The 26,099-nt window shown below is 32.2% G+C and overlaps 1 protein-coding gene and 1 pseudogene across 1 annotated transcript; one reads left to right on the top strand and one right to left on the bottom strand.

Annotated features, from left to right (window-relative positions):
• The first annotated feature begins 18,688 nt into the window (after positions 1-18,688).
• Positions 18,689-23,032, top strand: LOC107886662 (rab escort protein 1). Its single transcript, XM_016810707.2, has 9 exons — positions 18,689-19,463; positions 19,592-19,714; positions 19,865-19,964; positions 20,542-20,580; positions 20,692-20,938; positions 21,020-21,095; positions 21,450-21,702; positions 21,971-22,051; positions 22,601-23,032. The coding sequence occupies exons 1-9, from the start codon at positions 18,778-18,780 to the stop codon at positions 22,691-22,693; spliced, it is 1,698 nt and encodes a 565-aa protein (XP_016666196.1). The 5' UTR covers positions 18,689-18,777; the 3' UTR covers positions 22,694-23,032.
• A 111-nt stretch (positions 23,033-23,143) lies between these two features.
• Positions 23,144-25,889, bottom strand: LOC107955622 (catalase isozyme 2-like; annotated as a pseudogene).
• Between the last annotated feature and the right edge of the window lie 210 nt (positions 25,890-26,099).

The following is a 26,099-nucleotide window of genomic DNA, read 5'->3' as shown; positions in this document are numbered from 1 at the left end:
TAATTCCACTCCTACTATTTTTAGTGATTTTTCAATCTCACGTCACTGCTGCTGCCAGCATCTGTTACGAAAGCAACTATGCCCATTTCGTGATTTCTCCTTGATCTAACTAGTAATTCATCATACATATCACCAATTATGATCATGACTAGCCATGCCAAAGGCTAATCATTGTCAAACATCTCCCTACTACACTATTGCCATATCATGAATTTTAACACCAAAAATAATCAACCATGACATATGGCATAAAAAGGTCGAATTATCAAGATTTACGACCTAACGTTATGAAACCAAACCCAACCGAACATTTATGCCATTTTCGCATGGCTAAAAGTTTACATACCAAAGTTCAAACACAACATAATAGCCTATACATGCCGAAATGTTCTCCTAAGCCGACTAAGAAGAAAGTACCAAAACTTGCTAGCCGGTGTGATGACTCCAATGACGGCCCGATCACGCAAAAAGAGACGAGTCCAAGAAACCTAAAATAGGTGACAAGGAAACACCGAGTGAGTATATAACTCAGTAAGTCATAAGCAATGCACTACCATCCATTAATAACATTATCACAAGAGGAAGCAAAATGGAACGAGGCTAGTTACTCCATCCATACCGAACCATACCATAGTTCCTCAAACCTATCGGTTCAATCTCATACCAAGTCATGCATTCACATTCCATATACTAATCAATAGGATATTCGAGGCATTTTCATACATCATTTTATTTTCGTTACAATCATACAACTAAACGACCTTTCACCTATTCCACGATAAATCTTATGTACGTGACTTCAATTATAATTGTCACATAGGTTCAAACTTACCAAGCTCAACTTCAAATATAAACATAACGCCTATTAGTCACGAACTCAAGGTACTTACCCGATCCGCTGTCCGTGATCAACTCAATAATGTCGCACACTTAGTATCCATAGTGATTCAAAAGTATATATTAAGTCCGCACACTCAGTGCTATATAATCAACTCGTACACTTAGTGCTATGTAATCAAACTCGCACACTTAGTGCTATATAACTCGCACACTTAGTGCTGTACAATTTAAACCCGCACACTTAGCGCCAATCTCATGATCATAAATGTTTATACCCGCACACTTAGTGCCGAGATCAACAACTCAATACATCTCACCTCTTTTCTTCTCATTCGACACTTTCATCACCACATACATACATGTATATATATATTTATCATTCCATTCAGCATCATTACATAGACGTTATGACCATTTAAATTAATACAAACTATATGCTTAATGACTTACTTTGTGTTGGGTAAGACGGTTCCAACTCGGCTACTCGATGATCTTTTCTTTGCCTTTGCTTGATTCTCCTCCTTTAACTCCTTGAGCTTAATCAATAAATCAACTAGTTTAACCGCCTTGCTAAATATTTACAATCCAATTACACATGCATATGTATGTTAGTATATTCGGCAATCACTCTTACTAATCACCCATTTAGTCGATTGTAGGGAATTAAATATAATGTCTCTAGGATGTACTCTACATGGCCGAATATACCATGTTAGTTTTTTTAACATTTCCTATGTAATTACATATAGATTTTCACACTTTAAGTTTCACACATTTCACCTTTTAATGCCTATTGCTCATCCCTTTGATCTTAACCTAAATGACAACTCCCTCTCCCCATATCTCAACCGAATTATCCATAACATCAAGACTAAAATTTTGCACCTTGAACTTCATACATTTATAAAAACTTCCATAACTCATTCGGCTTTAACAATTACCCATTTCTCATAAAAGAAATTAACAAATAAAATGAACATTCCATTAACCCATATGGCCGAATGTACCAAGCATTACTTAACTAAAATTCCACAAATTTCAACCTCATAATAATCTCTACTTATTCAATACAACATGAAACAACCTCTACTCCTAACCTCTTGATATACGGCTTAATGCCCAAACCACCATAAAAGTTTGATTTTTCATGACATTGCCGAAATGCATTTCAACCATTAGCTCAACATACAAAGGAAGTTAAAACCAACATTTCAAAACTCACCTCCCACTAGAAAAAGGGTTGCCGAATTGCCTTAATGAAAACTTCCCTATTTCTTTCCTTTTTGTTTCGGTTTTGGCAAGATGGAGAAGAAGATGAACACACTCTTTCTCTTTTTTTTTGTCTAGTTACGGCAAATGGGGGGGATGGATGAGACAACTTTGTTTTCATCACCCCTCCCTTTTCATTACTTAATTACTAACCCTTTTATTTATTCTTTCTAACATAACACACTAAGCCAACATGTTCCCAACATGTTTCCACCCATAGCATGGCCAGCCACTAGCTCAAATTTTGGGTAATTTGACATGCAAACCCATCATTTTCATAACATGCATTAATAGGCCACTTCACATTTGCCTAGCACATTTCTAAATTTTCTCACATAAGTCCTATTTAATAAAATTCACTTACAATTAACAAAATTCAAGCATGAAATTTTCACACATGCATATATACATATAATAAGCATCAAATATGATGGCTAATTATTAGTATGACTCGGTTTTGTGGTCCCGAAACCACTTCCTGACTAGGGTCAATTTTGGGCTGTCACACATATATATAACATTTAATTCAAACATGAATTTATAACATTTTTCATTTCAACAAAGTTTAACATTTACTAAATATAATCGAGCATGTGATCAATTTATGCATAAATCACTCACATATTTTCCTGCTCCTCCTCTCCATTTCACATCCTTAATGTATATAACACACTTGTAAGTAACATTATCTATAATTTTTACTATTTACTTATATGAATATTCAAGCTGTCCATCTGTGTCATAGTCACTAAGTTATTTTTATCTTGAGCTACAGAACTCCGAATTAAGATCTGCTAGTTTTCCCTGAAACTAGACTCATGTATCTTCTTACCATAAAATTTTCAGAATTTTTGGTTTAACCAATAAGTACAGTTTATTCTTTAAAATCACTCCTATTCTGCTGTCTCACAGTTCCGACCATTCTTCGCTAAAAATTAATTATCCCCTCAAACAGGATTTGAATAATGTTCCCGTTGGTTTCTATTGAAAATAGACTCAATTATAATTCTAAACATATAAATTTAAGCCATTAATTATTTTTCTTAATTTTTTTATGATTTTCCAAATTCAGAACAGGAGAATCCGAAATTATTCTGATATTGTCTCATAAAATTTATTATATCTCATGATTTACAATTTCATTGCTTACATCGTTTTGTCTATAAGAAATTAGACCCAATAAGCTTTAATTTCATATTTTATTCATCCTCTAATTCGATTTCTACAATTTTTTGTGATTTTTCAAAGTTAGACTACTGCTGCTGTCCAAAACAGTTTTAATGCAAAATGTTGATTTCCATTTTACCTCAAATTTCACAGTTCATACAATTCAGTCCTTTCTCAATTAACCCCTCAATTGGGCTAATTTTTTTCTCAATTAATACTTTAGTCTATCATTTTAAACTACTTCATAACCCCTGAAAATCAAAACTTTAGCACTAGACCTTAATTTCGAACTCTTTCATAATTAGGTCCTAAAATCAATTTCCATCTATTTTACTTGATAAAATTATCATATATCAAAATTAAAAATTCAATTCTATATTTATTCATTATATGCTTCCAGTACTCATCCATAGGAACTTTAAAAATTAGCCATGAAATCAAAAACTAATGACATATTAAGTTGGACCCAATTGTAAAAGTCCAAAATCTTAGAAATTTCAAGAAGAAAGCTAGAATTAAACTTACATGAAGTTAGAGTATGAAAACCAGCTTGAACCCTCTTCCATGGCTGTTTTTCAGCTGATGAAAATGAAAATAAATGAAGAGAATTCTAGATATACCAATTTGGTCCCATTTTTATTTAGCTAATTTTGGCAATTTTCCAATTTTACCCTTATTTCACCCATTTCCTGATTTTTCTCTGCTATTGTCGCCCAAAATATCTTCTTTGGGCTTATTTGCATTTTAGGTCCTTTTTATTTAATTAATCACCCAAACGTCAAAATTTTCTAATGAAATTTAAATACTACCTTATTCACACTCCGTAAATATTTATAAAAATATTTATGGCTCGGTTTATAACACCGAGATCTCGATACTTTTTTTTTTCAATTTCTTAACCAAATAAATCTTTATAAAACACAATTTACTATTTCAAAAATCTTTTAAAAGCTACATTTGGCTCATAAATATTAAATAATATAATCTATGAGTTCATTTTTTGGATTTGGTGGTCTCGAGCCACTATTTCCGACATCGCTGAAATTTGGGCTATTACATTAACAAAGCTCAGTAAGTTCGTTGGCTTTAATATAAATCTTACCGAACATATAATGACAATTCGTTTAAGTAAACCATTCAATATATTATTCCTACCAATCACAACTTCACTCCATGAATTCACTTATTTGAGCTCAACATTAATAATAACTAAAATTCTTCCACATTAATTCTATATGACACTTACCAATCCTTGTCAAATCAGAGAATGTTTTACGGATTTGAGTACATCGTAAACAGAAGCCCGAAGGCTACACTGAAGCACATAAGTGCTAAACGGGAACCCATAAGGGTTAAACGAAAGCTCATAGGAGCTGAACGGAAACCCATAAGGGTTAATCTGAAACTCATATGAGTTGACTGAAACTAATGAGAGCTAAACAAAAAGAAAATACGAGAATTCACAACAAATGCTAAACCTCGATTTACTTGGGTACTTTACCATCAATTCCTCTTTTGCACTGAACGACTGTACTCAAACCTGCGTTTTGTTCCCTTTCAATACTTGATTCAATTTCATCATTTTAACACATAATTTTATTTTCAACAAATGTTACAAATAAATGCAAAATACCATTCATCAATTAGCATATAACATTAAAATTTAACAATACGAACTTACCTGAGTTAAATTGTAAGTTTGTGGTAGTTAGGGACTATTCTGCTAATTTTTTTTTCTCGTTAATCTACGGGCTCTTGATCTAAAATATAAAATTATTCATTCATTAGTACATATTTCAATTCTAATTCATTTCACAATTTATAACTCTTAATTTTTGAAATTGCACAATTACCCTAACTTTTACAGTTTTTACAATTTAGTCCCTCACTAATTAGCCCATCAAATAAGCTAATTTTTTGCAATTAACATTTTATCTAAATATTCTACGCTATTACACAGCATTTGATAAATAGAATTTAATACAAAACCCTAAGTTTTAATCTTTTTTATAATTTGATCCTAAAATAAATTTCTATTAAAATTACTTGATAAAATCATCATATAACAAAATTAAAACTTAAATTCTATGTTAATTGATCATAAAAATCTAGTGCTCATCAATGGTAACTTTCAAAATTACCCATAAAAGCAAAAACTAATGAAATAGAAAATTGGACCTAATTGTAAAAATCTTAGAAACATAAAAATTTCAAGAAAAGAGCAAGAATTGAACTCACTTGTAGAAAAATATGAAAAAGCAGCTTTTAGAGACCTTCTATGGTGTTTTTTGCTAAAGAAATATGAAGAAATGTCTAGATATTCCTTTAATTGCTATTTTATTTGTTTAATTTTGCAAAATTTCCAATTTTATCCTTAGTTCACATTATTTCTTCATCTTTTCTACACTTATGTCATTTCAGCTTCTTCACTTAGGTTAAATTACTCATTAAGTCATTCCTAGTTACTATTTAAGCCATTTAATCACTATTTCTAGCAAGTTTTGTACCTTTTTCAATTTAGTCCTTTTTATTTAATTAACTATCAAAACATTAAATTTTTTAACAAAACTTTAATAATAACTTAATAACACTCCGTAAATATTTATAAAAATATTTACAGCTCGGTTTATGAAATTAAGGTCTCGATACCTCGTTTTCGAAACCACTTAACCTAATAAATTCTTTTAAAACACAAACAACTAATCCAAAAATCTTTCTAAAATCACACTTGACCCATAAATAATAAATAATAAAATTTTAAAACTCACTCATTGGATTTAGTGGTCTTGAACAACTGTTTTCGACACCACTGAAAATTGGGCTGTTACAAGGATAGCCTAACCGGTCATCCATATAGTAAAAGTATGTGGTTCTACAAACTTCTTGTTTGTAGTAACATGTAACTCAATTGCACTAATATGTGTATAATATAAACCTGATGAAAAAGTAAGTAACATTTCCAAAACATATTATTTCCACATTCAACTTTTGTAATATATAGATATTCAATATTTTTCTTATGCATAGTCTCAATATGATATCCATTAAGACGAATATCTTTAAAACTCAATAAATTTCTTTGAGACTTAGTGGAATATAAAGCATCATCAATGACAAATTTTGTATCTTTAGGTAATAATATAATAGCTCTCCCGGAGCCTTTAATAAGTTTTGAACTACCTGATATTGTATTAACATGGGCATTACTTATTGTCAAATGAAAAAATATTTTGAGTATTGTATGTGTTATAGCATTATCTGCAAGACACATGTCTCCATTGATTTTGGGTCCATCGAAATTTTGTTGAATATTCATATTCTTCATAAAAACAAACAAAATATAATATGAGAAACATTGCAAATATTTATTAAATATATAAATTATTTTTTAGCAAGAAAATAAAGCATACTTAAAACAACATAAAAATGTCAAAATAACATCAATTTTTCTAATGATTCTCAAAGAAATCTGCCACATCTAGGTGAGTTATATTATTAAGGTCATTGAATTTATCACTTTCGCAGGCATGGTCAGTTTTAGAATTATAGTGAATATCTTCATCTTTTGCCTCAATTTTATCATTTTAGGATATAAAATTTGTCTCTATATGCTTTCCCTTCTTTTTAATGGATGATTGATAAAGTTTCACTAAATGCTTAAACGTACGATAGGTACGTGACCAATGCCCCTTCATACCACATTGGTTGCATATATTCTCAACAATATTTGAAGGATTACTTTGACCACTTCTTTCTTGTTTTTCATTGTTATTCTTTTTTTGTTGGTTAGAAGTATCATTGTTATGACCCCCATGATAACGATTACTAATACGTCTTCAACCACGTCCCCCACTATGTTCACGACCATGGTCGCGACCTCTATATTTTCTATTTTCATAATTATTATGTACTACTACATTCATTTCAGGGAATAGTACAGAATCAGTGGGACGAATTCCATGATTTTTCATCAAAAGCTCATTATTCTATTCAGCCGCCAAAAGATATGAAATCAATTCAAAATACCTTTTAAAACCTTTTTCACGGTATTGCTGCTTGAGCACATTAGTAGTATGAAAGGTTGAAAATGTTTTCTCTAACAAGTCCTCATCAGTTATGTTTTCTCCACATAATTTTAGTTGAGAACTAATTTTGAAAAGTTCTAAATTGTATTTACTTACAGTCTTAAAATCTTGCAACCATAAGTGCATCCAATTATTTTGAGCTTTAGGGAGAATCATTATTTTCTGATGGTCAAATCGTTCTTTCAAATTTTTCCACAACTTCAGAGGGTCTTTCACAGTGAAATATTCCGCTCTTAATCCTTCATGTAGATGATGACGGATGAAAATCATTGCTTTTGCCTTGTCTTGATTAGATGCTTCTTTGTTTGCTAATATAGTATTTCTTAGATGTAACACCCCTAACCCATATCTGTCGCCAGAATAGGGTTACGGAGCATTACTAGAGTTTACAGATCAAATAGATAAAAAATTTCAAACATTCATATCATATAATATTAAGATCAGAACCAATCAAACTCATACATATTGTCCCTAATTTGAGCCATCGAGGCCTAAAATACGCATTAGAAACAAGTCGGAACTAATTCGGAAACTTAGGGAATTTTTTGAAATATATTAAAAATTTTCAAAGCTGCAGGGTTCATACGGTCGTGTGACTAGGCCGTGTGACTCACACGGCTAGGAGACACACCCGTGTCTTGGACCATGTGGGCATTCGAAATAGGGACACACAGTCAAGCAAAACGCCCCTGTCCAAGACCGTATGCCCTTTCGAAATGGTCTTACATGCCCGTGTGTTAGTCGTGTGGACTCAAAAATGTACCTTAAACAATAAGTTTACCATTCCTTGTAAGCTTGGACATTAAGCAACTCAAAAATCATTCATTTAACCAATTCTAACACAATCAAGCACATCCAAAACATGTCAAAACAATCGTTCTAGGTATCTAACCAATGTACCCTCATTGCTACCACAATTATATCATCAAAGCATCAATTTAATCCAAATTTATAAACATACCAATTTCAATCCATTTTTTCCTAAATCATGAACACCTAAACATCAATTAACATACTATAATAAGGCTTCAAAACACAAACACGTGCTTATAGGTATATGCCAACCAATATTAAACTTATAATCTCATTTACAATAAATTCACAAAATAATTATTATTTAGCCACGCTAGGTACATGCAGACACAAAAGATAGACAACACCATATTTGAGTTTGGGATCGTTGTTGAATGCTAAATCAATGATAAAAAAGTTAAGTACCTAACCTGCACATAGAAAACAAAATCGTACACTGAATAAAACTCAGTGGTATTTCTATAATCCGAATAATTAAAGACAAAACAATATAATATGCACATATTAATGATAGGCAGAATTGAATTTTTAAAACCACATTTATTCATACAATGGCATTTGTAACACCCCTTACCCATGTCTGACGCTGGAACAGGGTACGAGGCATTATCAGACTTAAATACACATTTATGCAAAAACCGAGCCATAAAATCTCTTTTAATTCAAAACCTTTAAAACACATGCATGTCATCCTTTATTTGGGTCTATTAAGCCCAAAACATTCATCGGAATCGATTCGGGACTAAACCGAGAACTTTAAGAAGTTTCAAGAAAACTTAAAAATTTTTCTCATGAAACAGGGTCACACGCCTGTGTGGACATAGGAACACACCCGTGTGCCTTTGGCACGCCCGTGTCCTCAAGCTGTGTAACTCTCTGTTTAAGACGTCAGCATGCATATCGAACCACACGGCCGGGCCACATGCCCGTGTCTCCAGGCCGTGTCCCTTACACGGTTGAGACACACGGTCGTGTCTCAGCCCGTGTGGCCAGCACTTAGGCTATTTTCCAAGCCTTCATGTTACCCATAATCTTTTACAACCTTATGCACATCAAAATTGCAAATCATGACATCATTTTAGTGATTAAACACTCTTTATTAAGACACATCCTTAACATTAACATGTCTTCTTACAAGTAATGCATCTACTCATTCAATACTAAGTCTAGACTCCTTATTTCACATTCATAAGATTTGTCATTTTGATGACCACTTTTATCATTATACTATAGTTACCAACTTATTCATCAAGCACTCATGTTCAATCATTATAACCTTGTGTTTATAATGTGCAATTACTATATGGCTATGAGCACCTCAGTTGGTCATAGAGCATACATCCAACACACATGTCATATTACTAACCATGCATGGCAAATAAATATAATCACATTATAAACATTAGACATGACATGAATAGCTAGACTTACTAGCCATAATCAATATGAGCCACATCTCATGACCATATACATATAACTCAATATAAGCCAACACATTTGGCCAAAGTAAAATAATACATGTCAATCAACTAGATCCATATACATGTCATTCACTTGAAATTTCTAATATATGCTTCATTATTCCAAATATAGCGACTTGATAGTGTGATGCTGCCTCCGGCAATCTTCGACCCCGAGCTAACATGAAAACACTAAAGGAAAGGAAATGAAGGGAGTAAGCTTTATAGCTTAGTAAGACCGTATGAAAATAATAAGCAATTTATCAACTTGCTTCTCATGGTAATACAACCCTATTTGCATTTTCACTCATGTTCCAGTCAAGCTATTTTCTCGAGTCACAGTCACTAAATTATTTATATCTAGAGCTACGAAACTCCAAATTAAGTTCTGCTAATTTTCCTTAAAACTAGACTCACATATCTTCTTACCATAAAATTTTCAAAATTTTTGGTTCAGCCAATTAGTACAGTTTATTCCTTAAATTTACCCTTTTTCGCTGTCTGACAGTTCTAACCCCTCTTCACTTAAAATTAATTATCTCATAATACGGGACTCGGATGATGTTCCCGTCTATTTCTCTTGAAAATAGACTCATTAAGCATATAAATTATAACTCATAACTTTTTTTTTTACAATTTTCAATGATTTTCTCAAATCAGAATAGGGCTCATTCTAACTCTGTCTCACAACAATTAAAATATTTCATAATATGAAACTCTTTTGCTTACACCATTTCTTCCATGTGAAACTAGACTCATTAGGCTTTAATTTCATATTTTATTCAGCCTCTTACTCAATTTCCACAATATTTGGTGGATTTTTAAAGCCGGACTATGGCTGCTGTCCAAAATTGTTTTAGTGTAAATTAACAATACAACGTTTATCATACCATATTAATTCATTTTCACCACATTGGTAAGGTTACATATTCATACATCATAAGTATAGACCTATAATCATAAGATCATCATAAAATCATTCTCATAAGCATGAATTACCTATTTACATCTTCACTAAATGTGCATCATAAACTGAAATCATTTCTCATGAGCTTGGCATACATACCTGTGTTACTCAACATGCTCGTATTCATTCCTTACTAATCATAAACATGAATTGAATTCACATCTCATCAATTTCATGTAAGTACCTGTACCACTCACAATATGGTCATAACCTTTCTCATTTAGCTTAAACCGTAACTCTCACTGTTGAACCATTCGGAAAGCTATCGAATATTCACTAAGCTTTTAAACATAGGGTATAATGCCGATGCCATGTCCCAAACATGGTCTTACAGTGGCTCATCTATCAATTCGATGCCATGTCCTAGATATGGTCTTACACTGACTATCGAAATTGAGGCTGACGCCATGTCCCAGACATGGTCTTACACTAGCTCTCACATATCCGTGCCGATGGTCTTATACTGACACATCTCGTAGCTAATGCATGTCCCAGACATGTCTTACATTGGCTCTCGTCTCAATGCCGATGCATATCCCAGACATGTCTTACATTGACATGTCATAATGTGGTTGATGCATGTCCTAGACATGTCTTACACTAGCACACACATATCGCCCAAATGTCATGGCATAAATATCTGTTTATTCCTAAGGTTCAACCGGGAGGTTCATCTACATCAATTCTTATCATACATAATCATTTCCACAATCAAGCAATTTATGCTATATCTATTCAAATACGTGTAATAACGATGTAGTTATATTATTTACATACGACTTACTCGTTTCTATGGGATATCATATTCCATTGAATTTCTAATGTATTCTACCATCACGTGAATGTTATTAACTTTTGGCATCACTTTCATCATACTCAATATCATCAACATATAATTCAATATAATCGAAGCAAGATAGATTCAAGTAAATTAACAATAACATGGATAACATACTTATTTAGTCATACGAACTTACCTCGAATACGAAAACGACAATTTTACCATTAGTCCATAACCTTGTATTTTTTCGATTTAAGCCTGACTCTTGATTTTCTTGATCTATCATTTCAAATATAGCCCATTTAGGACTCACATTATTCAAGTTGACCCAAAAATCATATTTTGGCAAATTTAAAATTTTCCCCCTAAACTTTGCCAAAATTATGCTTTTGCCCCTAGGCTCGTAAAATGATTTTTATTCAATTTTCTTACTCTTTAAGCCTAGCCCAACTATTTTCATAACTATAGCAACTCAAGATTTCAATTATTACACATATTTACTCTCTATTTTACAAACTTTATAAAATGATACTTTTAGATGTTTTCATGCTAACACCTTTCACAAAAGTTGTTTATTTCACAACTAAGATTTATTTTCTTCCATAAAAATGCAGTAAACAACATGAATATTCTCATGGTAAAACCCTAGACTTTCAATCATTTTGAAAAAAAGTCCCCTCATTAGCTAAATTAAGCTACAAGGGTTCCAAAAGTACGAATATTATAAAAAATAAGCATCTAAATCACTTACTTGTGAGGGTGAAGAGTTTGCTAAAATTTCCAGCTTTCAAGCCCTTATTTTTGCTGGTATTTTCTGGAGAAGAAGGGTGGCTACTTTTGTTTTATTTTATTAGTGTTTGCTTATGTCATCAAATACCAACCATACCAAATTTTGACTTTTCAACTCTTTATCTCCCCCTTTGACTGGCCATCACTTATTTAATGGCCTAACTTTACTTTAAAGACCCCCAATTAAGGTTCTCTAGTAATTTGACACCTTTGACTATTAAAACAAAACTTTTGCCCTTTATGCGATTTAGTCATTTTTTCGCAATTAAGCACTCAAACGTTAAAATTAATTCACCAAAATTTTCATGCACTTATATAATCATGCTATAACACATAAAATAATATTAAAATAATTTCTTGACCTCAGATTTGTGGTTCCGAAACTACTGTTCTGACTAAGCCCTATTTCGGGATGTTATAGCATTAGCCATACATTACTCAATTCATGAATACATCATAATATACCATACTCAATTTTAATCACTCGCTTTATATAATAGCTTTCCATAATTTGTTCACATATCATTTAAACAATTGCACTATTCATTCCACATTCAATTCATAAGTATATAACTCATGTATTCCATGTATTTACAACATATTTCATATTTTATTTTCAGTTCACTATCTCAATTCCATTTCTCATACCATGCCATTTCAATATCAATTATAAAACTTTAATTATATGTTTACCCCTATTAACACGACTCGGACAAATACACGGATCAAACCAACACACCAATTTGGCACCCAATGCCTTATCGGATAATTCAAAGTAGTAAATTAACACCAGTGTCTCATCGAATAAATCCGAAGTAATAAACTGACACCTAGTGTCTCATCGGTTGAACAAATTAAAATGGCACCCAGTGCCTCATCAACTCGAAGTGGAAGAAATCTCTGAACTCTTTCAATCCTATGGCATGCCATCTATATCTGACTCAGCCTGATACAGTTAATAGGGTTTAATTTCATATTTCAAAAACAACCAATATCCAATATAAATTTTTTTATACAGTCAAATATACACATGAATCCAATTCAGTTTAAATAATCAATACAATCATAATATATATACCAATTCTTTCAATTTCCATCAACTTTAATTCAATTCAATATCAAAATGCCAAATACTCACCTCAACCACTTACCATAAGCATTAAATCAAAATACAACAATTAATAACTAGATTCGAATTATAAAAATACAAACCAGAAATTCTGATCTATTCGACGTCAACTTTATCTTTCCCCTTTTTGGTCTAGGATTCAGGTACGATGTTAGCTACGAAATTAAAACAATTAAAATTCATCAATACAATACAATTCAATTTCATATTGAATATTTCAAATTTTACTCAATATTTGCCTAATTTTCAATTTAGTCTCTAAATCGAGACTAACTTTATTTCCTTACAATTAATCCTATATTTTCACACAAATTTCACTTTAAATTAAATTTAACTCCCCATTTTCACTTAAATCCATAAATTTCAAATTTTCATAATTTAGTCCCTATTATTCAAAATTTACAATTTATTCTACAATTTAATCCTTTTTCACTTCTAGCTTAAAAATATATCGATTTAATCCCTAATACTAAAATTATTTAACATTAGCAACACTTAAAAACTCAATAATTTCTAAAATTTTGACATGAGTCAGGTAATATTTAACACTAAAATTCCAAAAATATAAAAATTACAAAAAAATAGACTAAATTGATTAACCAATTAAACTTGGAAACTTCGATTCTTTCTCCTTTCTTTCTTTCCCTTTTTTTTTATTCCTGTTTCGTTTAGCCTTCTTGGCTTTTTTTATTCATTTACTTATTATTATAATAATATAATATATATACGTAAACATATTTTATTAATATACACATATGTATATTAAATTTACACACGTAATCACTAATACTATCCACTTGTTGAAATAAGGTTTAAATTCTTCTTTAGCCCTTTTAATATTTTTTTAATCTATAATTTAAATTTCACCCTATAGACAATTTAGTCCTTATATTTAATTACTCTTAATTCCTGCAAATTCACTTAACCAAAACCTATTTAACTACACAACTAACTTTATAAATATTTTTAATAAATATTTACGAGTTTGATTTACGGGAACAGAGTCTCGGGAATGCACTTTTTGACACCCTTGACTATTAGGTCGTTACACTAGACCTTTAGCATCTAGGTAAATTTCAGCATCTAACACCCATGACAAATAATTCTTGCTTGAGATGTCCAAGGCCGCAAATTCAAGTTTGCCAAGATTTGACATTATAATCACTTGAATCAAAATAAAAAAAAATATTAGTAAAATAATAAGCATTTTCAATCGTAAAATAATTCAATTATATATACTAAATTTGTTAAATAATAATATGTATGTCAAATATTGGCATAGAGAGGAATAGTCATCATAATAACTTAACGCAAGTTACATTAATTGAAATTTTTTTAATAAAAAAAACATATATATATAATAATTATTATTAGATGTGAGTTGTAAAAATAATTGTGTAAATGTTATTCAAAGTAAATATTTTATCTAGAAAATAAAATAAAAGAATTATAAAAATATGTATACTGTATATAGTTTAACGGGAGTTATACAGGCAAATTATATAAAGTCGAAATAACGTGAACTTCATTATAAACTCTTAGAAGTTCGTGCTGATAATGTCTTATAAAATAATCAAAGGAAAATAACACTAAAAGTAAATAAAGAATTTTATCGTATCTTCTTTTCATTTACAAAAGAGTTCTATATATAAGCCATTGACATTCAATGCAACACAAATAAATGAAACTTATTTATCTGCTTCATAACAGCATCTTTAATAATGAATGGGAGGTTTAACTCATTACTTTCATAAATGCTTAAAGGTTATATACATCCATTTAATGTATTTACAACATGTTCATCTTTTTTTTTTTTTACTTATTAAGTACTATGTTCTTTTTTCTATTATTATTGTTGTTAAAACTTCTAAAATTTTCATTATCATTATCAACATTTTTAAGTTAGGTGCTTTTTTGTTATCATTACACATTATGCCTCATTTAGTTACTAGTGTAATAATACGAGAAAAAAATTATTTATTACATGTATATTACAATAGTTAGATATAAAATAAAAAATATTTAAAAAAAATTAAAATTAAAATTAGAAAGATAAGTAATAGCTCTCATAAAAGATAAAATCTCTTCAAAATAAATGAAAAATTTTCAATAAATCATTGAAGTGATTAAATATTATCAATTAAATTAATTTATTAGTAACCCATATACTAAAACATATGTAAAAAATAATACTCCGACTCAAGGCTTTAGCACATTCGGAAAATCACCATAATCATTTCTCTTATTTCTGCTGTAAGGTACTAACCTTTGTCTCTGTAATCTAATTTATGATTGCATGACTTTCTTGAAAAGATTTAAGCAAAACATGACGAAGCACACATTTAGGGAGGGAAATTGACGTGCAAACTCACTTGCCCAATTAGGAAGGAATTTTCCTTGCCTCTGACTGCAAATGTTTATATTTTAATTTATTGCATGTTTGTACTCCACCTAATAATGTTAATTCTATTTTTCGTGACTAGACTAATAGGGTGTTGTTGTACTATACTCTCTATAAAATTTTACCTTAATAAAGTTCTGTTAAATATATATGACCTAAATTTTTGTTAAAATAAAATACAAATGGTAAGTTAGGGGATCTATGAGGCCGAAGGTCGTGACTTATTGTAGATCTCCAATAAGTAAGATATTGGGTTGGGGTCTGGCTCCCGCGATATAGGCTGCACGAGTGAAATCTATATAGAAGTATACTACCTCTATTTGATATTGATTAGAATAAGATATTTTAATTTTACCGCATTACTTCTATTTGACTTTGACTAGAATCCTATAAATAGATGTAGTCGTCTCTCATTTTGTATCATTCAGATATCTGTTTGTTCTATTTTTCTTCTTTTTCTTTGCAATACATTGCCGTTATTGACATTCTATTATCACAACTTACTTTTCATACCAAATTAAACATTGTAGATGAGAAGTAATAACATTTCAAATTAGTCACAATGAGCAAATTAAACTCATGCTGTAATAACAAAAGACTAATGTTTTTGGAATTGTATATATGGTTGAATCAGTTAGACCATTGATCATCCATTCGGTTCAAACAAATAACATTAAAATTCAAAAAATATTAATTTTTTTTCTAAATTTTGGTTCAACCAATTTAATATCAATTCAACTGTTTTTTGTCTAATATATTTTGATTTAAGGGTTAATTCATTTTTATCACTCTTCAAATCAGTAACTCAATCAATTTTCAATATGATTCAATTTGGATAATACTACCAAAGACACTGGTTGAAATCAAATATTAGTTGACACCAAATCCCTAACCAATATCCCTAAAAACTTTTTCCCTCTCATCTACTTAAAAAAAACGATATAAATGAAATTAGGATCACCGCTATATGATAAATGTAAATTAAAGGGTAAACTATACAATCGATCACCCAACTTTAAAATTTTTAATTTAGCCATTAATGTTTGAATTCTTTCATGTTTAGGTCACTTGTTAAATTGATAATGGAAAGTCTTTTATAACTTGTATAATAACACATTTAATCCTCAATACTTATATATTCTACCAATTTGATTATAATTCTAAATAATTTAACAAATTTAACCATTGATATTTACAAATTCTATCAATTTGATTCTTAAACTTCCTAGTAAAAGTTTTCAGCTTTTAAAACAGAGACATTGCACGTCCATAAATTTGTAAAACTCAAAAAAGAAAAAAAAATTTCTTTCAACTAACGAGCTGTTTTCTGAGCTAATTTCTAACACCAATGAATTTATCTTTTATTTCCTTTTCTTTCTTTTTTTTTATTATTAGTTTTCTTCTAAATATTGTACTTTATAACCCTTTGATTAATAACATTTTAGCTAAAGAAAATGGAAAAAAAAACTTCAAAAAAAAAACACTTTAGATTTGCCATTGTTGTTAACAATATGATATCTCCTTTAAGATATATAGAAATAGTCTTCGAAGTTGGAACTTGAAATTGAAAATTAAATATAGAGTTAAAAATATGACTTTAAAAAATTTAATTGTTTAAATTAATAATTATATAAGAAAAAAATTATGAAAATTTAATTTTTTATAAGAAAAAATGTGAAAGAATTAATTTAATTTCCTTTTATTACATTGATAATGCTTTTTTTTTCTAATTTTATAAATGGATTAAGAGTTGATTATGTGTTTATTGATTTTTAATTTTTAAATCCACAATAACCAATAAGTATCATAATGATATCATTTAATGTCAAATTATTTACTAAATTAATTAATTAAAAACTAAAATCATACCAATAAGAGGAAAATTATTATTTATAAAATTTTATTATATATTATATTTTTAAGATTCGTATTTTCTGACATTAACTTTTTAAATATACACAAAAGAGGGTTATATATTGAATTTGATAATTTAACTATAAATAAAATAATTAATAGATGTGGGATGTATTTATTCTAAAAGTAAAATGCTTTGGTTAGAAAATTTAAAGATCAAGTTGATAAAAGTTATAAATATAAAGAGTTAAATTTATGAAATTATGTAAAATTAAATGCAAATTGATATGAAATAAGTATTAAATATTAAATATATTATTATACCAATTAAAATAGATTTTCCTTAATCAATTTTAAGGAAGGGATATTCAAATTTTAATAAAAATTTTTAGTTGATACTAGAGGTGTGCATGGTGGCCCGGCCCGAAGGCCCGCTCGAAATGTGAGAGATTTTGAGTAAAAATATAGGCCCGAAAAATAGGCTTAGGTAAAAAAAAAACCGTTTAAAAAACGGGCTGGGCCTCGAGTAAGGCATTTTTGGCCCGAGCCCGGCCCGAATTCACTACATGATAATTTTTTTAATATTATTTTTTTATTATTTTCTCCCTATTTTGCTACTATTTTACTATTATGTTGCTATTATTTTGTTGTTATTATTTAGATATTGTATAAAACTTATTTTATTGTTAATTTTTTATTAGATTTGTTAATTTTGTTATTATTTTAGAAACATTTGCTTATTAAGTTGTACCTATTTTAGTGTTATTTAATTATACATATTTTTTAAAATTTATTTTCAATTTGTTAAGAAATATTTATTTGATGTTTTTAGTATTTTTGATGGTTTATATATTTTAAAATTATATAAAAAATAATATAAAAATTAATATAGACGGGTTAGGTCGGGTCGGGCCTGGATTTTAACATTTTTATTCGAGCTGGGCTTGGGTAAAATTTTAGTCTCATTTTTCGGGCCGGGCTCGGGCCTTGCAAACAGTCTAAATTTTTAGTTGAACTCTGCCTAAACCCAGCTCGTACCGGCCTGAACCCGCCCCGGCCTGAACCCGGCCCGGCCTGAACCGGCCCGACCCGGCAGTGCACACCTCTAGTTGATACCCAGTTTACCCTAAATTAAACAAATTTTTTCATTTTCTTTTTGATAATTCGGAGCTTCCATTTTCATTTGCTCAGGTTGTAGCGAATTTTCTACCTTTGCTTCGCCATGGACGACATCCCACCCTATCCCCCAATTGATCCAACCACCTTCGACCTCATCGTCATAGGCACCGGCCTTCCCGAATCCATCATAGCCGCCGCCGCCTCTACCGCCTCTAAATCCGTCCTTCACCTGGATCCCAATCCCTTCTATGGTTCCCACTTCTCCTCTCTCCCTCTTGCCGATCTCCCCTCCTTTCTCTCCTCCCACTCGACCTCACCATCACCACCTCGCTCACCTTCTTCCGACGACCCTAACGAATTTTCTCTCTTGGAATTTGCTACTCGTCCTCTCTATTCCTCTATCGATATCTCCACTTTTTCTCCTAACCTTGATCAACACTCTAGAAAGTTCAACCTCGATGTGGCTGGACCTAGGGTTTTGTTTTGCGCCGACAAATCCATTGAATTGCTACTAAGAACTGGAACCAACCAGTACATGGAGTTCAAGAGTGTTGACGCCACTTTCGTTGGGGACAACAAGGGCAACCTCTGGAGTGTGCCGGATTCCAGAGCTGCCATATTCAAAGACAAGAGCCTGGGACTCGTGGAGAAGAACAAGTTAATGAGGTTCTTCAAGCTGGTGCAGGGACACTTGGCTGGCGAACAAGACGTCAAGATTTCCGAAGAAGATTTGCAGAGTCCGTTTGTTGACTTCTTGAATAAAATGGGATTGCCGCCCAAAATTAAATCGTCTGTTAGTCACAACTTTTTTCGTTTTTTATTTTATTTTAATTTTCCCATCTCTAGTTGCCTCCTCATTGATTCAGTCGTAGGCGTGATTCTCAATCGCTTTTGATTTTTTTTTCTTGTCTTTACAGGTTTATATTGTATGCTATAGCAATGGCGGATTATGATCAAGAAGATACAGGAGTTTGTAGAGATTTGCTCAAGACAAAAGATGGGATCGATCAGTTGGCTTTGTATAATGCATCTATTGGCAGGTTAACTTTTATTGTTTCTGTTTATTTTTCAAGTCAAGTCTTCAACTAAAGTTCAAAAATTTTCAACATCATGTTGAAATTTGAGAAGAAACTTATTATATCAAATTGTGGTCTATATTTATGTTCAATGAAATTATTTATTGTCTTTAGGTTTCAAAATGCATCTGGGGCTTTCTTATATCCTATCTATGGGCAAGGAGAACTATCACAAGCTTTTTGCCGTCGTGCTGCTGTCAAAGGTTGCCTTTATGTAAGTTCTGACGAGGAGAGAATTATTTTCTTTGATAATTTTGAATGCAGTTATTGATGTATTTCCTACCGTTGTAGGTTTTATATATATCATTACATGTTAACCTGATTTTGTGTTTACATCTATTTGGCCTGATATATTTTTTACCAACTGCTTTTATGTAAAATGAGTGGATTCAGTTGCTTGATATTTAAATGCTAAGTTGTCTACTATTTCTGCTAATGATTTCCTTAAATTGATGTTTATCTGTGGATAAACTCCAGAAGAAAGTAACAGTGGATGGTGCCTTGAGTTACCTATCATTTCAGAGTACCCAATGGCAACTACAGTTCACAAATATCCTCCTATGTCCTAATTGGATAGACATAAAAGGAGTTTATCTGATATAGTTCTCCTCAGTCATATTCACCTCCTCTATGAGTTGGTTGAAGGCATTTGACATCTTTGAGATACCCAACACCAAACAGCAATAGAGTAGTTCCTAGCATTAACTGTGTGACCAACAACCTGACTTTACATGAGATTATTATGTTTTAGCATAAAATTATGCTAATCCATTTGAATAAACATGACACAGGTATTGCGTATGCCGGTTACTGCATTGCTTGTAGACAAGGTATGGAAGCATAAGCCAGACTAAATTATGCTAGATATTTGTTATTCTAATCAGACTGTTAATGACGTTAAGGTAAAAGAACTTCATGTTTTTCCCTTGAAAACTTCTCAGGATACCGGGTGTTATAAAGGTGTTAGATTAGCTTCAGGTCAGGATATATTCAGCCAGAAACTGATCCTTGATCCAACCTTTAAGGTAACATTACCATTAGGATCATCCCCGCCACTTCCACTTAAAGAAAAGCTTCCCTTTTTCAGTCTGAAGGATGATAAAGGAAAGATAGCAAGGGGAATATGCATCACAAAGACTTCTTTGAAGCCTGATATATCGAACTTTTTGGTTGTATATCCTCCAAGATGTAAGATTGGTTTCTTTTGCTTTTGTTGAAGATAAGAAACAAAGAAAAACTAGTAACTTCTTTTTTTTTGCTTCCTCCTAGCATTGTTTCCTGAACAGGTTACTTCAATCAGACTTCTCCAAATAGCTAGCAATTTGGCTGTTTGTCTGCCAGGCATGTAAGTTCCATTTAGTTTCTGAAGAGGATTGGTTTTATCTTCTCTCTGTTTGTTTTTACGTTGATGAATTTTATCAACTGTTATCTTTTCACTTCCTTGTTGAGCTGCTTTTCCTGTGGTCACCTTTGAATTCTGTGAGAAACTGTTTACCTAGCATTTAGTTGTATTGTCTTTCAGACATTAAAAGCTCAATTTTATGGTTTTATTGATAATTAAGTGAATAGAGAAACTTCACCATTATAATTATTTTTATCGGTTGATGTTTTCTGTTCTTATGCATAATACATAGGAGGGAGTAATTTGAGTCTATTTGCTTAAGTCATGAATGTAAGTATTTCTCCCTGTTCTATTCAGGTTTGTGTTATATATCTCAGCATTATGTAATGATGATGATCAAGGAAAGAAGTTAATTCATGCAGTCATGAACACGCTTCTTACAGTTCCTCTAGATTCTGAAAGTAATGCTGCAGTTCAAAGTGAGACTGCAGAAATTGGTAGTGCAGTTCAAGATGAGACTTCAGAAAGTAGTTCTGGAGGTCCAAGTGATTCTGGAGAAGAAAAACCTACTCTACTTTGGAGTGCGTTGTATAGTCAGGAGCTAACTTTGGTATGTTTCTTATGGTCGCTTTTCTTATGTGTATCTTCTTAGTTACTAATATTTTGGTATTGTGACTTTGGGCCTTTTGTTGTGCTTCTTCTTCTTCATTTTTTTTAAAGAATAATCATGTTACCTTTTCCAGAAATCTTTTAAGACTTGGGACATGGTTTTAGAGGGATGATACGATCTGCCTAACAGTTGTTAGGACTTGGGAGTTTTGTTAATGTGCTGTGTTGATTGTAGTGCCCTTTTCAACAGAAATATATTTTGTTTTCAGGGTCAAGTTGATTTTATCTGTTCAACTCCCATGCCAGATGGTAAACTGAACTACAATGATCTCATAGATACGACTTTTAAGGTACTCAGTTTGCTAATGTTCATGAAATTTAAAATTATATTCTATATGAGTGTGCAATGTTTATAATTCTTCTGGCACAATCTCTACACATACAATTATCCTGTTGGGGTTGCTTTATTTGATCTTTTTATGTGCGATCTTTGTTCTTTGGGATGAAATTTCAGATTCACTCATGCTACATTTGGTTACTAGTGTAATTACATGAGTAAAAAGCATATTTAACACATATGTTCTAAAATAGTTAGACATAAAATAAAGAAGAATTAGTACAAATTTAAACATGCAATTAGAAAGATGAGTAAAAAAAGTCCTCTTCAATGTAAGTGAAAAGTTTTCCTTCTCTTTGCTATAAACAAGTCATATGAGTGGCTAAAAGTTACCAATTGTAATTAGTTTATAGCTAACTAATGACTAAAACATGTGAAAAAAATAATACTCCAACCAAATGTAGCATCGAAGTTAATTGAAACGTTAACTGTACTGAATTACAGATGTTTTAACATTTCTTATTGCTGATTGGAATGTATTACTGGTTGTGGAATATGATAGATATTTCAGGAGATTTACCCTGAGGAAGAATTCTTTCCGGAGACATCCTTAGAGAATCCTGAGGTTGATGGTGATGCTTCTCCGGAGACATAAAGATTTACTGAATGGAATATAATCTCTACCTAATGGAGCATCTAACAATCCAGGTCCTTTTCCAAGACTGTGGTTAAGTGATTGGAGGATGCCGTTATCAAATGATGTATTTGAAGTGGTGAAGAAAAAAGGAAAGGGATTTGAGAGGACATTGTGGTTTACGGATTTTGACTTGGTTTCCCATGTATAAACATGTGTTGTATCAATCTTTTACTAGTTGTATTTTGGTCGGATTTTTTGCTACTTATACAGGTCTGATGTAACAGTAAAAAAAACAATTTCCCCGCGAAGTATGAAAAAGAGTAGCAGGGGCAGTTATGAGGTTATTTAAGTATTTAACACTTTCGCATCCTGTGGAATTACTGTAAATGAAATGGTTGGCACTTCCAATATTAGCATTTCGAAGAGGTGATGGTCTGCGGTTCTCTCGAATCCTTGAGAATGCATAAATACAGTAACATAGTGATGCGTCTTATTACACTCTCGACGTGAATAATTGCTATATTATTTTGTGTTCTTATTCAGGGGATACAGAACTAGTTCACTACTTGCAAATGCATCACATTTTGGGACTCCCCTTTTCATCAATAACTTGGTCTCACACTGAGGCGACAACTCAGTTTCTGACCCAAAGATTTGTCAGTCTGTAGCCACACAAAGACGATTATCATGATTATTATGAAGGCGAAAGATAATTAGCATGTTGTGGGTGTTTGTATAAAATAATAAAAAGATCGAAGGATGAGAGTCCCACCTGCGACCAGTATGAGACCCAAATGCTGCGGATCTCATATGTGACCCTTGGATCAGACAAGGCCTCAATCCAGCGTTTAACAAAGCGTTCTTGCCTGAGACACAACCAAAATGGCATTATAATCTACATGTCAATGAATGTATAAAGAAATGAAGCAATTTCACATTTCCTCTCCAAATAAAAAAGAAGACCTGTCTGGTGCAAAGGATCTGTATCTTTCCCCGGGCTGCTTAAAGTTGTTCTCCTTCTCAATAATGCACTGTGACAATACAATAGTTGAGAAACCATAAACTGATTATTATCAACATCACCCACACACACAAGAACCAAACCTTGTCTCTCTTGCCGCTACAAATGGCAGTAGGGATAGGGTACTTCTCAGCATGGCGCGCTGGATCAAACCTTGAAGAGAAGTAGTTCACCTAAAGAGAAAAAAAAAAATCAAAGGCCACAATGCATCAATTAAATGGTTGCCCATCATGGACTTAACATGTCATAACTACCTCCTCATCTCTGTGCATGAAATTCATAAAACCTTCATGGTGATTATTGTGATAAACACATTTAGGAGCATTTGCTGGAAGCTGCAGATAATTGGGTCCTAGGTGGTGCCTCTGAGTGTCGGAATAGGAGAAGATCCTTGTTTGGAGCAACTTATCATCCGATTAATATATACCGGGGACAATGATGGAAGGGCAGAAGGCTAACTGCTCGTTCTCAGCAAAGAAGTTATCTATGTTTTTGCTTAGAACCATTTGACCCACCGGCTGCAATGGCAAGATGTCTTCCGGCCAGGTCTTAGTTACATCAAGCGGGTCAAAATCAAACCTATCCTCGTCAGCGGGATCCATCACCTGAATGAAGAGCTTCCACTCAGGATAGTTCCCTGCTGCAATGGAGTCAGAGAGATCTTGTGTGGCATGGCTGTGATTAGCTCCACCAACTGTTATGGCCTCATCCTCCAACAGGTTTTTAACCCCACAAGTAGGTTTCCAATGGAACTTAACATAATGTTCCTTCCCAGTCTTGTTGATTAGTGTATAGGTATGAACCCCAGAGCCATCCATGTGCCTGTAATCCTGGAGAATACCTATATCATCAAACAGGAAGGTGAACATATGCAAGCTTTCCGGATGGTGCGAGAAGAAGTCCAGAATTCTCCAGTTTTCCTGAATATGGGACTTCGGGCTCGGTTTAAGGGCATGCACCATATCAGGGAACTTCATTCCATCACGGATGAAAAACACTGGGAAATTGTTCCCTACTAGATCAAAATTACCCTGGTTCAAGAAGAACAAGCATGGATAAAAAAAACTAACAATGTTAATATGCTGCTGTAAGGTCCAATATTACCTCTCGAGTGTAGAATTTCACGGCGAAACCTCAAGGGTCTCGCAGAGTTTAGGGACTACCACGTTCATGGATAACAGTGGAAAATCTAACAATAAGTGGTGTCTGGACTCCAGGACCACGAAGGAAATCAGCACATGTGAGATGAGATATGTCATGAGTGACCTCAAAGAACCCTTTTGCACTTGCTCCTCTAGCATGAACTACACGTTCTGGAATGCGTTCTCTATCAAAATTAGCACCTCCAGGTTTTGTGAAAAATGCTACAATGAACAAACATGATATAGGCACACACCAAGTATCATATTAATTACCTCTTGCTCCGACAGTGAGCGATGAGTTATTGTTCCAAACTGGTGCACCAGAATTGGTGGTCCAGAATGGGGAATTAAAGGCACTTGAAGGACGATGCTGCGTCAAAAAATAGCTCTTATAAGAAGATAAATAATGATTATAGAAGATAAACTAGTGGACTTTGTTCGTAAATTGATACACAATACAACCTCAAAAAGACAAATACTAATCCAATCTTACCTCCAAGGCAGGTCGATCTGGTACGAGTAATGAAAACTAGAACACAATTCACTATTATATAAAACGTAAGTCAATAATTTTGTTCTAAAGTTTCAACCACTGAGATAAATGTTCCTAGCAAAATTAGAAGACATAGAAACAAAGGAAAATGAGATTCAGCAATGAAGAAGGGGTAATTTTGTTAGATATAATCCACCAAAAAGTGCCAAAAAGTGGAGTAACAACAACAATAGCAAGCTTAACAAATGGATAAAGTTAGTAGTTTGTACCTTGTAAGGATCCATGAGGAGAGAAATAGGAGATAGAGTGAATCTGTTTGTGTTGTGATTAATATACCCGTTTTGTCTGCCTTAAAATTTAAATTAATTGACAAAAGTGAAAATGCAATAAAAAGAAAATAATATATAAAGTTTGAAGGCCATAGGTGAGATGAGCTTATCCTGTTTTCGTGGTTTTAGGGATAACCAATACCAATGCAAATGCAACAAAATGACAATTAAAAAGAAAAACCAATGGCAACAAAATGAAGTCGGACTAATTTCAATTATATATTTCTTTCAAGTATTCCCAATTCAAGCACAGCCACAGCCATTAGACATATACAAGATGATGAGACCATTATTGCATCCTGAGTTTGGAAGTTATCATCTCATATCTTCGACTAAATTAGGTAATTATGTCGTTTTTTAAATTAGGTTTATAAGCTGGTTTTTTAAATTTAGGGAAGTAGGTTGTTTTTAGAGAAAGAAATGGAAAGTGCATCCAGTT

Source organism: Gossypium hirsutum, chromosome A07 (genome assembly GCF_007990345.1).
Source record: "Gossypium hirsutum isolate 1008001.06 chromosome A07, Gossypium_hirsutum_v2.1, whole genome shotgun sequence".
Taxonomy (NCBI): Eukaryota; Viridiplantae; Streptophyta; class Magnoliopsida; order Malvales; family Malvaceae; genus Gossypium; species Gossypium hirsutum.
Note: the sequence above shows the minus strand (reverse complement) of the source record. Positions and strands in the feature narration are given on the sequence as shown.